Source organism: Bactrocera latifrons, unplaced genomic scaffold (genome assembly GCF_001853355.1).
Source record: "Bactrocera latifrons isolate USDA-ARS-PBARC rearing strain unplaced genomic scaffold, ASM185335v1 scaffold_40, whole genome shotgun sequence".
Classification (NCBI taxonomy): Eukaryota; Metazoa; Arthropoda; class Insecta; order Diptera; family Tephritidae; genus Bactrocera; species Bactrocera latifrons.
In genome coordinates, this window is record NW_017537046.1 from 271,790 (window position 1) to 284,279 (window position 12,490).

Sequence of the window (12,490 nt, forward strand, 5' to 3'; positions counted from 1 at the left end):
ATGGCATCGTAATGGCCATGTTTAAAATATTGGTTTAAAAAATTTCAGTATTTTTTGTTTATAATATATGTTTTTAATAATAACAAAATGTTAAATTTTTTATGTGAGAAGGAATTGGTGAAGAAGGCTGTTTTTTTACCCTAGGAAACGAATGTACCCCTTAAGGGATGTAGTGCTTAAAATATTTTGTGTTTAACTGGTAGGTTTGATTTCTCACAGGATACTGTATATAGTGTATATTTATTTTTAGTTGTTAATAAAGTATACTCTTTAACAAGTGAGCCTTTATTGAAATCTGTGTAACTCGCTAGATCGATCTAAGCGTAATATGAACAAGTATGACCTAGTGTTAATAAGTCAAAGTTCGCTTTATAGATTTTAATACACAAATATTGAGCTATTGAATCACTTCATTACCACAGCAAGCCTTGAAATTCTGCGGTAATTTTATAGCAGCGAAAAAACACAAATTCAATAGATAGAATGGCTCAAGTGGAGCCACTTCTGCTGTGAATAGATATAAACTAAGATATATGTGTGAAAGATGTGTGTATGTATAAGTATATGCTTAAAAGCATTCATTGATGTATGTAAAACCAATTACATGCTTACAAGTGTAACTAATGGCTATATGTATGTACTATATTTAAGGGAAAAATCTCTTCAAAACTCAAATACCCGTTTTCTTAGTTGCTTTTTAAGCCTTAGGCACTTCTTAATACCGCTAATGGGAGTCAAATTATGCGTGAAGTACATATGTCGATATGCATATACAGGGTGTGTAAGATCTTTTACACAATGCTATGGAAAATATGTTTAATAAACGTTATTTATTAACATTCATGTGTGGGGTTTTCTGAGTTTCATATTTTCGCGAGAAAATTTAGTGTCATAATGACATTCTAAAGTGGCTTTGGTTGAGCTTGAACAAAAGTCCATAAGTTTCTCAAAGCATATAGTATGTATATACTTTACCTGAATTCTTTTAGAATTGAAAATATATTTTAGAGTTTCAAGACTTCTAAAAATAGTAGTAGAATAATCGATTTTTGTAAATTGAAGAACTTTTATTTTCAAATCCAATTTACTCTGCGAATTAGTAAACTTTTAAGACGTATACCCATATTATCATTAGAAAATTTGCATCAAACATTTACTTTACCTGATGTAAATGAACATAACTACCTTTATTAGCGCACCCTGTATGTATTCACATTCAAACTTTTTGGTTACGCATAGATTTGTTACTTTAACCGCGCATAATATAATAATTAACTTCTTAATTCCTTCAAATTACTCAATCCAACTGCAGCCGAGACATTGTGTTTAATATTTTCCTATCATAAGTGCCGATATACGAGAGCTGATGGTTCAACTTTTGCGCAGTACGAGTTTCAGTCGATTTATATTATAACCATGAATGTTTCAATAGAATCTAACCTCAAAATATTACTAACATGATTGTTTCAACATAATCTAAATTCAAAATTATAGTAAGATGAAAGTTTGAATACAATATAACCTCAAAGTTTTACTAATATGAATGCTTCAATACAATCTAACCTCAAAACTTTACTAACATGAGTGTTTAGAACTCAGATTTAAGAGATATGTAATAACCTATTGTAAATATTGTAGATACGAGAAGATCTGCGATTCTCGCCTACCTTTTCAGACAACACATCTCATAATTAGGTAAAAATCATGTTGTTGTTTTTTTTTCAATATTACTAAATATGTTTCTATAAAACCATTCGAAAGCGTACAAATTTTCCACATATTTACTTCTGCTGCGGTGTAACGCTTCCGCTCATAATTTTATATTGCAGGTATTTTATGCCCCAGCATTGTTTAGTTTTTTCGATTAATGTTTTTTTGTTGCTTTTGCCCTTTGCTTTTCGATTTTGCGGTTTAGTCTTGAAAAATTACAACATACCAAGTTTCTATAGCCCCTGCATAGTGTGTTGTATGAAGCTGTAAGTACAACAACACGGTTTATATTGCTCTTTTTAACGCTCGCGTTGCCAAGTTCAAGGTGTTGCTGCGTTTATAATCAGCTCAATGTTTGTTTCTTTTCTTTTTCGATTTCGGTATTTTTGACTCATTGTGGATAATTTGTGGTTTGAAAATTTGATTTTCGTGCAACTAATTGAGTTGCCTCGTTGTTATGTGTTTAGAATAAGTTGCTTTTGTTTATGTTTATGCTGGCACCTCAGCCGTCACTTTTAAAAGTATGTGGGTTAAGCATCACCAAAAAAGTACAATATATAGATCTGAGTATGTGAGCATGTTAAAAAAAAGGTGGTTTCTTTTGTATGTCTGATACCATGACCTGTTTAAGCTATCTACCGTAAAGGCCACTATTTTAACTTTTTTTTTTCAAAAAGTGGGTGCATAGTTTTCAAAGTTTCAAACAGAATGTTATTTACAGATACTATATGAGATATAAACTCAGGAAAGGCCAATTTATGAATTGTGGTCATAGCCTTAAGTGCAGCATTTGAAAACTGGTTTTTTCAGTCAACTTCGTGGCTTTTACTTCTCATCAATTTGGTCTTTGAGAGAAATAGATCATAGGTAGACCTTTGCCTTCTCGTGTAGTCATGCCCAACTCCATTTGCTTGATATAACAGTAACAACACATTTACTTACACTAATTTTACATTTTTGCAAAACTTTTTACAACTTTTTACAGTTAATTTTAGAACTATTACAGATTTTCTGCACAAAAAACATTTTAAAGTTTAGACGTAGAATTTTTCGAGCCTTCGCATGAGCATAGATAATCAAACTCAGGCAGTTGCTAGTTTTTGGAAACACCATAGATGAAATAATTAGAAAATCATCAATGGCGTTCCAAAAAGCAGCGACTGTCGAATTTTACAAGCGAACTGTGTACATACATTAAACGAAAATTGTGTTCAAACTCTCCATTTCACCTCAAACCACTGTTGACAAGAACTGTAAAAGTTGCGAAATTTCTGCAGCGTCCCAATCAGCTTCAGAAACTGACCAATCCAGTTACTTAGTAAATCCAGCATCTCGGCTCTATGCGATGACAATTACATTCAACGGGCTTCATCGCTGTCACTTTATCCTTAAAACACTCCGAGAAACTCGGATAAGGTGTGCATTTTCGGGGTCCACAATCTACCCGCTTGAGATGGCAGTCTGGTGGTTCGCGCGCAGGCTTACAACCAGGCCAAATGAGCTTTGGACAACGTTTCGACAAATGATTGCGGCACAACAGTGTTAAACGGCAAGTCTTTATATCGTCACACAGCGGAATGGCGCGTCGTGGCTTCCGACGTTTTGGCGGCTTATATTTGGTTTGCTGATGACAACATATCGCCTTTGGTACCACACGGAACTTTGTACATTCGGCCCATGTGCGTTGATATTTCTTATTCAAGTTATCGCCTGGCATATAGTAGAGATCGTCGAAACGTGGATGCGCCCACTTGCAGAGTCCGGTACAACACTTTTCCACATCCAAAGACCATGTGCGCTGCGGTCTACAAGATTTCAAAGACAGCATCTTCACGCCACAAATGGGATACTGCTTCGCGCAGTGTGAGCGATAATATATAGCTTTCGTATTCCGTTTGCGGTATGGTTCTCTTTGTGGTGGACATTTCGACTCTTTGGCTTGCACCTTATTCGATTCGCCGCGCACAATGTCGAAGAAGGTATTTGTTATATCGTTGGCTATATTTTTAGTCCGAACTGTTGCTATAACACATTTGGCTAGTCTTTTTAGAAACGACATTCTGCTGAAACGATTTGGAGTTTAGCAGCATTCGCAGTTCTTGGTATGTTTGAAGGCAATTTTCTCCGAATTCACGTGAAAAATTTTTGCAAAATATGCTTTGCACATAAAAATTTTGTTATTTTTCGTTCCGTTATTTTTATTGAATATTTAATTAAATGTAAATAAAAGTAATACTTTGAAGTGAAGTCTGATGCCCGACATTCTAATTGGAATGTTTGTAAAAATAGTTTTCATATAAATTCACCTCAAAATTATATACAGAATAGGGTGTTTATTTGAATTTGTTTTCGAATTCGTTTCCCATGTAGCGCTTCTGCACCTTTTACTGGCCATTTTTTGCTCAAGCCGAAATAATACATAATATCTCACCTAGTATTCGGTTTATGATCGTCTTTTCTTAATCCAAAATGAAGCTGCGCTAGAGTCACTCTCGTTTCTTGCGACAACTCGAGCTCTTCGTCTGCAATGGGTCGTGATTTGACTCCAAGAATGCCGTTCACTTTAAGAGAGTCGCTGAAGGTGTTGATGGCTCGGCTGAGAATGGCGATCAGTGTTTAGTTAGTTGCGCCCGAGTTCGGTCGGTGTATTGTTCAATGTCGTCGACGTAATTGATGAAAGACGTTTTTATGTTCCTAGGGAGTCGTTCCGCTCCAAGCAGGTGGCAGCAGGGGTGATTTCAGAAATAAAAATCTGTAGAGGAGTTCGTTATGCTCCTTCACTGGAAGCATAAGCGTCTCACTAGGACATTAGGAGGCATCCTGTCGTAGTTCGGAGCGCAGTGTTCTGAGAAGTCTGAAGCTTCATTATCTTCATTCCTGTGTATCCAGGTGATCATATTGTTGCGGCGTAATTGAGAACCGGCCAGCCGATTGCCTTGTAAGTTGCCAACAATGTTTCTTTGTCTTTTCACCGGCGAGCAGATTTTATTGCGGCTCTGTCAATGGAGATTCCTTTCGGTATTTGCTTCCAATGTACATATGCTCTCGAATTCAAGGGACTCTATTTCGTTATAATCATTACATGCTGGAGTTCCTATTAAACACTTACTATAGGGTGCTTCTTTTTTTGGAAAAACTGGACATGTCACAACCATACCATTAGAACAGCGTAGAATAGTAAATTCTGAGTGGTATATACGCAACCATTTTTTGCCAGGTGTATTTCAAGAAATCGGAAAAAAAACAAGCCACCGAAGATGCATCACACTTCACCAGGACAATGCTAGCTCTTCCACATCGACTGAAACAACTCAGAACATCGATTTGATGCGTCATCGACCTTAAAGTCCCGACTTGACACCGAATAACTTCTTTTTACTCCCGTATGAAAAAAATAAAATAAGAGGTCAAAGTGTTTCGAGACCTAAAGAGAGCGTGTTTTGGAGAGAGCTCCATCTTAGAGGTAAAAGTGCTTCGAGAATTGGTTCAAAGGCATGAAAACAATATAGCGATTTTCGATGATATATACTAATCCCGAAATATAAAAGACAACTTACGTATGATTTTTAAGAAGCTGTTAGTAATTTACAGATTTTGAAATATATTACAATATACAACATAGAGCTGGGTTACCGGTCATAAGTCGTGCTTTATGAAAAAGCTAATCTATTTCTATTTTATTGACTCTTAAATAAAAGAGCTTCATAAGCCTTGGGAATCAGTAAGAAATATACAACTTTGTTAACGTCAGTGCCTTATGAGTACAAACTAATATTTATACGTTTTTATAACTTGACCAAGATGTGTCCATTTTCAGCTCAAAAATTCCTCATAAAACTTTCTTGAGTACAATGACATGAAAATCTTTAACTGCTCAAAAAAAAATCGCTTTTGTTAATTGCCAGTTATTAAAACCAACTCGCTACAAATGCTGAATGCATTTATATATAAATAACTAAGCAAAAGCATAAAATCCCAGCTATTCAGACAGGCTGACTGGCTGGCGATCCAATCTCCAGACACAAATGCCATCTGCATTCAAGAGAGTAAAAAATTTATAGAAATATATGTATTTTATAGCCATAATAGCTGTTCATCGGGACATCTCCCATCAAAATCTACAGTTATGGCATTTACATACACACAAGTATTTATGCAAACAAAGCAGTGGCATTCAGTAGTGTCTGCATAACCGCCTAATTTATGTGCAGATATGAAGCGTTCATAATTCTCTTTGCTACACTCGTTGCACGCGCAACACAGTTAACTCAAAAGTCTGCTTCTCCTTCGTGTAAGAAATACACGCCCTGCTTATTTGCATAGATTACATAGAATACATTTGACAGGCCGTTGGTGAGACGTCAAAACGTCAACCATGCAACGGTCACCAAAGCTGTTATACAGTCATTGTTGTTGCTGTTTTAGTGTATTCTTTGTCGTGGCGTTGACTGGTGTCAGGTATGTGGCGCATTTGGCTACTTGCAGCCTTACTCGTCTCACTGTCAATCGCAAGCGCTCGCTTCGTCGACGAACTTCCACGATTTTGATGATCGTTGGCCAGCGGAAATGTTGAATAAATTCGTTTTAATTTGTTGTTGTTAGTTATTTATTGTATGTTGTTGCTTGTACTTGATGAGTTTGATGTTGTTGATGATTGGTGTGATGTCTGTGTTTGGTTGTTAAAAATTTCCCTTGTCCTAAAATGCGTCTAAATAGTATTCGTATATAATTAAGTTTTATTTCTTTTAATTTGTTGTTTTTCTACAATGGTGTTTGTTGTGTTTTTGGCTGTAGTTATGTAGATTTTGTTGATATATTTATTTGGTTTGGTAGACAATCTAGATGGCGTTGGTCAATTTGTGTGATTGACAACAGTAAACAAGAAAAGCAGGGAGTTAGCGCAAAGAAAGTTATTTCTCTTAATATAATATGTATTTATACATACTACATATCTCCTACATACATATCTAAGGCCAGCTGGCGTCTTCGTTTAACTAATTTATACTTTTTCCTCTCTAATTCGGTTTACACTTAGGTTACCCTCCTTTACTACGACCTTTTTTCTTTAGATGTTTCACATTTTTTGTTTTTGTTTCTACCTTCAGCTGACATTTTAAAATTAGTAGTTATTTAATTGTTCGTGACATTTGCGTGAAATAGATGAATAGATACTAGTTGTGTAAATATTTTCGTCTATACCTTTTCTGGGTTCATCGAATGTTTACTAATCCCACAATTAATTGCTAATGTAGCTTAAATTTTGTTAAATTGTTATAAATGTAGGGACATGCTTATAAATTTCAAACTTTAATATTGCCTCTCTTTCAGTCGATTACCGGTCTTATCAAATATCTAAACAGGAATAAAAAAAAAAAAAAAAAAAAAAAAATATTGACTAAAAATTTGGTTCTATTATAACAAAGACTCTATGTTTAATTTTCTTTCGACTTGATGGAGTTCAAAGACCATAATTTTGCATTCAACCCTTTCACAGATTATGTTACTTTAGATGGCTGATCAAAGATCGGACATAAACTGCTGCATGTAATCCTTTGTGAAGTCATAGAAAAGAAGATCCCAGGAGGATTTTTTTAAATTAGTAAAACGCTTAAAAGCCAATACAAAGATGCCCAGGCATTAAATGTCCACTCCCGTCAGTTTGTTGGGATGTTTGAAGGTATACGCTTTAAAGTGTTTAAGTATTGACCTCCCAGTTGCGAGACAGCCAAGAAGAAAGTGATGAGTTGTTTTCGTTTTTTTCATACAGCTTCCGCAGACGGCGTTTGGTACAACTCAGAACCTTGAAGCATGAACGGCAATTAACTGTTAAAAGTCTCAAAATTAGGAAGACGCCAGACTTACTGAGGGCAAAGAGATCTCCTGCATACGAAGCAGCGAATTGGCTGAGGCCTCCATCGCATATTGTATGTTATTGTGGAGAAAATTCATTCTTCCGACTATCTTCCAGAAGCGTTAGTTCAGCGTCCACCTCATGCTCGACCCGCACCTCCTCAAACAGCTGTTCGAGGCTTAAGGTGAAGTCGCTGATTGACTAACCACCTAACTCGCTATGTCTTAGAGAGGTCTTCAAGGTCGTTTGACCATCTCCACCTGTCATAACCATCGCATCAGCATCTTAAGCGGATAACTTTGGCATTTGTCGGGAGTATCCTAAAGACCATCTTTCGAACTTATAGCGTATGGCTCCTTTGGTGTTACTGAGAGCACCGACGAACTCTGGACTTAGAAGAATCAGCGCTTGTCGATATGGTTCAACGGTTCTCTCCAACCTTATTACCATCTAATTATGCGTGGATAGCGAACGGTTCTGGGGTCAGCATTTGATTATTTCCTCAATATACCTATTCAGCTGGCAGCCAGACGCGAGCCCCAGGGCTCGCTTTGTCGACAGCCTCCAATCTGGCTTCCCTCCACTCCTCCCTCAGCCGAGAGACTACCACTCTCTTATATAGAAGAGCCGATCGTTTATCGGCACAACTGATATGCTTATGTAGTCCTTGTTACCGTCTGGATATCTCACATTTTCTTTCACAATCACTCGTGAAAACGTCAGACTAGACCGACTTGATTCGAAACCATCGACAGCAGAATTCGAATGACTTCTGCACTACTTCAAATCGTTTTGAAGCAGTTATTGTTATAAAGTAATATGTAATTAGTTCAACTTTTTATCCAAACACCCTCCTAATAATATCTTTATATGTAAACACATATAAAAATACCGATAGTATTCACTAAATCTTACATCAAACCCTAATCCGGTGGAGTATCTTTTCGTAGGCAGCAAAAAAGGCCAGACGCAACAAATAAATGATTTCATTGTTATGGGCCAAACAAAGTCATTCCTTAGTAAATTTTTAAATAGTTGGAGGCAAAATATGCCATTCATAACCACAACTACAAAACAATAGCGGGGTGACCAATAACAGTTCGGAACTCGTAGAGATCAAAGTGAAACCGCATATTACAAGCCGAACGAAAAAGAAGAAATGTTAAGCCACAGTCAAGCCGCCCGACCGAACAGCAGTCGCTGAAAATGGCTAATAAAGAAATGGAACAATACTTCATAACTATGCCGCAATCAATTATGGGCATTTATATTGACTACCTGTAATTTAGCTTAGCCACGATTACATTGACAAAAATATCAAAGCAACAGCGCGAGCAGCGCCCGAGACAGATGCACAGTCATAGACGCAACTATAGCCGCAAGAGAAAAAGAAACTAAGAGTGTAGCATAGAGATGAAAGTGGTCTCAACAACAGCGTTGTGTGGCTAAATGACTGCGTTGCAGAACAGAAGAATAGAACGGAAGCGACGGAAGACCTTTGGGCAATAGCTAAATAATGTACTACAACAATAATAAAATAGGTAAGCGATGCTACGCTGTGGCATGTGGAATTGTTTTCGCTGGGCGTTACAACGGCAGCAGCAACAACAATAATAACGACTAACTCTAAAAATGGCAAAACAATGAGTACGATGATGCTCGAGCCACATACCTTACAAGATCGCTACTCCAACGAGTCGGGTATTTAGCGACACTGCAAAGAAAAAAGAGAGCAAGCAAGGCACCGCCGATATCTGTATTTATTATATAATGCGGCAAGCAACCGTGTAAAGAAGATTTCGTTGAAATTAAAAACATATCATCAGGTGGCATGACAATTAAAAAATAAATAAAAAAGAATAACACAATAAGTAGTGCGCTGAGAAAACCGAAACAAAGTCAGCAAAATTGAACATTGCTGCCGGCAGCCTTAAGCGTACCGACAGCGCAAGATCTGAAAAGTAAGCCGCAGTCACAACGCACACACGCAAAAGGCTAACCGAACGGCGAGTCGGCCATAAGACCGATCGTGGCAGTGGTCTTCTGCACAACGCTGCGGCGATAAAAATCAAATATTCGTTGTTGCCACCAGGTACAGGTTGCAATAGATGTGAACAACGGCGCATACCATATCTGGGGTTGTTATGTTAAGTCAGCGAGTGTAGAGAGTATGCGCGGCAGGAGCGACGTTAAGCGTTGAAGGCTACTTAAATCGTTACAACGATTGCTGATTGTCGATCACTGATCGTCTTGTCGTAGTTCAAGCTCAAAAAAAATTAAAGTGAATATACATATACACACATATTTATTTGAGTTAGTGGCGTGTGAGCGTCTGCGTCTCTGCTGTTGTTGTAAATTGCTTAAAACACCATTATGCGCTCGTAATCGCACGATGCGGCACACGATCTTTGATCTTGACCGCGTGTGATCGAAATTAGAGCATTTTACATCGCTCTTACCGGCATTTCAGTGGGAAAATCGAATTTCTGCTACATGCCTAAAATTGCTGTGGGTTATGTGCCCGCTAGGCAGTCGAAATAAATGAAATAATCACGGCGAGTGAATGTTAGTTATTTAAATGAAATGGGGAAAAAGGAAGTTAGCGCTGGCGAGCTAGCTGAGTTAATTGTGTGGGAAAATGGGCAGCCCTATTAGCAATTTGTTATACTTTCAGGTCACATGGATGTTCATGTGTATTAAATGTTAGATACATGCTATATGCAATTTTTTTTGACTTTTTTTAAACTCTTACCACAGGTGTGCGCCAATTAAAAAGGAAAGTTTTTAGTTTTAAGCTATTTCTTCAAGAAATTTTTATTTTAATAACACATTGGTGCATGCAATTATAAAATAGTCATAGTTTCTTTATCCTACTTATTTTATGAAGTTTATGAAAAAAGGCTCGGAATTAGTTGAACTTCGATGATTTTTTGAAGGAAATTGGTGTTTTTATGCTTAGTATATCTGTCTTCAGAGACAATAGTCCAATTACTTGTGGATCGACTCAACACATTTTGGTTCAAGGTTTGAGCATAATGCTCATTACTACCAAATCTGCTAACTGATATTCTGAATAAAGCTCGAATCATGATATGGACGCATCCCTCAGCCATTTTCATTTCGTGATTCCCCACTTTTTTAAAGGAAAATATAGCAACTTCAAATTTAATTCTTATTATCATTCGAAAGATTATTTTTTTGGCATTTATTTTTTATGATTATCTCTTTCACATGTTGGCAGCGTCTACGTCTCAGATGGCTCATCCGTGCAATTTTCGATGACTCATTTAAATATTTCGACTAGTAACTGGCAAATAACTAGTGTTCCAAGGCGTGAATAGAGATCACGAGCTTCAATTTCAGACTCAAATAATGATGACCTATCAATGCGCGATAACATTCCTCCATCATAATCTTTGAGGAAATATGGATCAATGGTTCCACCGGCCCACAATCCATAGCAAACCGTTGTTTTTACTGGATCAAATGGCAGCTCTTGAATCTCTCCAGGTTGTTCTTCGTCCCATATGCGGCAATTTTGCATGTTTATATACCCATTGAGCCAGGTCTCATCGCTGAACCAAATTTGGTTCAGAAACGCCGGATTTTCTTGGAACTTTTCAAGATTTGGTAAGGTCGGTCGGCTTCGCTTCTTACGCAAGCTGTATTTTGAACGTTTTCAATTAAAGATCTCGAGACCAAATGCGCCAAGTCGTTCCATACGTCAGTATGAGTTGCTACGAAATCGACTCTCCACGGTGTTTGTGTACAATCTCTGCTACGGATGCTATATTTTCTTCACCGCGTGCTCAACGTGGCATATTAGGTCGAATATTATTCAAAAATGAATGCTGGATTTAGGGTGAGAGATGGTGTTTCGAATAGGACGCTCAGTATGCCGATTATATTGTCCATAAGATGAGCGAAGCTCGCGGAACACATTCTTTATCGTACGAATTTTGAAATAAAGTTCACCGATTTGTAAACATTTTTCAGCCTTGAGAGCTTGACACGACTCACGCATGATCTGTCAAAGAAAGCCTATTGAAAAAAGTACCTCTACTTGGATCATCCGTTAGTATAGGAGCGAGTTTAGCTAAATTAGTTGGAAGTTAGTCATTTTAGGCCATTATAACATTTGAAAACACATTTTTTGAGCTAAAAGTGCACTCTCTGGAATTATGAATGTAGTTTCAGGTATGCGTATTAAACTTCAGAATCGAATAATAAACTAAAAAGGTCCTGAGTGTAGCAAATAATTTCGATATATGATTAGAGGTAGAAAGGTAGAAACAGTTTGTTTAGTTTTGGACATCTCAAATGTGTTCCATGTGAGCCATTAAACCTATAATGGGTATATGTGTGCTAGAACTTCAATTAGAAGGACATATTTTCTCTACAAGAAATTTTGTTAAGCTGCTGCTTAATATATATTTAGAGCAAATCTCCGCTCATCACTTAAGCTTAAATTTCTGAATTGTGTTTACTGCTACAAACAACAATACATCAATCATGCACTCAATCAATGTCAATTTGTTCTCAAGACACTAAGTAACCTGACATTTTGACACAAATTTTGAGTGAAAAATTCTCGGACACAAATTCAAAGGATAGCATTGCCAAACATACACACATACAAAAAGGACATAGTGCGAGTTGCCAATAATAGTAGCCGTCATTGAAGCGGTAGTCGGGGTAACAGCGAGGCAAACTCATTAAATTTCCATCAAATACAAATATTTTCAGCATCTCCATCGAAAAATGGCAATGAAAAGGAAAGCGCAAAAATAGCAAATAAATAGAATATAACATATATATGTGGAGCAAAATATTAGACATGGCGCTTGACTGCAGCGAAAATCAATAAAATTCAATATTTATATTTATTGATAAGAGTTCAGGCGTTGGAATGACCAGCAAACACAGAAA

General features: G+C 37.0%; 1 protein-coding gene across 1 annotated transcript; it reads right to left on the reverse strand.

Moving 5' to 3' along the window:
- Window positions 1-2,718: 2,718 nt before the first annotated feature.
- Window positions 2,719-3,912, reverse strand: LOC108972509. The gene has a single exon (XM_018939131.1). It carries the CDS (start codon window positions 3,767-3,769, stop codon window positions 3,026-3,028), a length of 744 nt encoding a protein of 247 aa, XP_018794676.1. The 5' UTR covers window positions 3,770-3,912; the 3' UTR covers window positions 2,719-3,025.
- Between the last annotated feature and the right edge of the window lie 8,578 nt (window positions 3,913-12,490).

Excerpts from the sequence above, each read along its gene's own strand:
- LOC108972509 (XM_018939131.1), bottom strand. The coding sequence starts at position 3,769 with ATGTCGTTTCTAAAAAGACTAGCCAAATGTGTTATAGCAACAGTTCGG.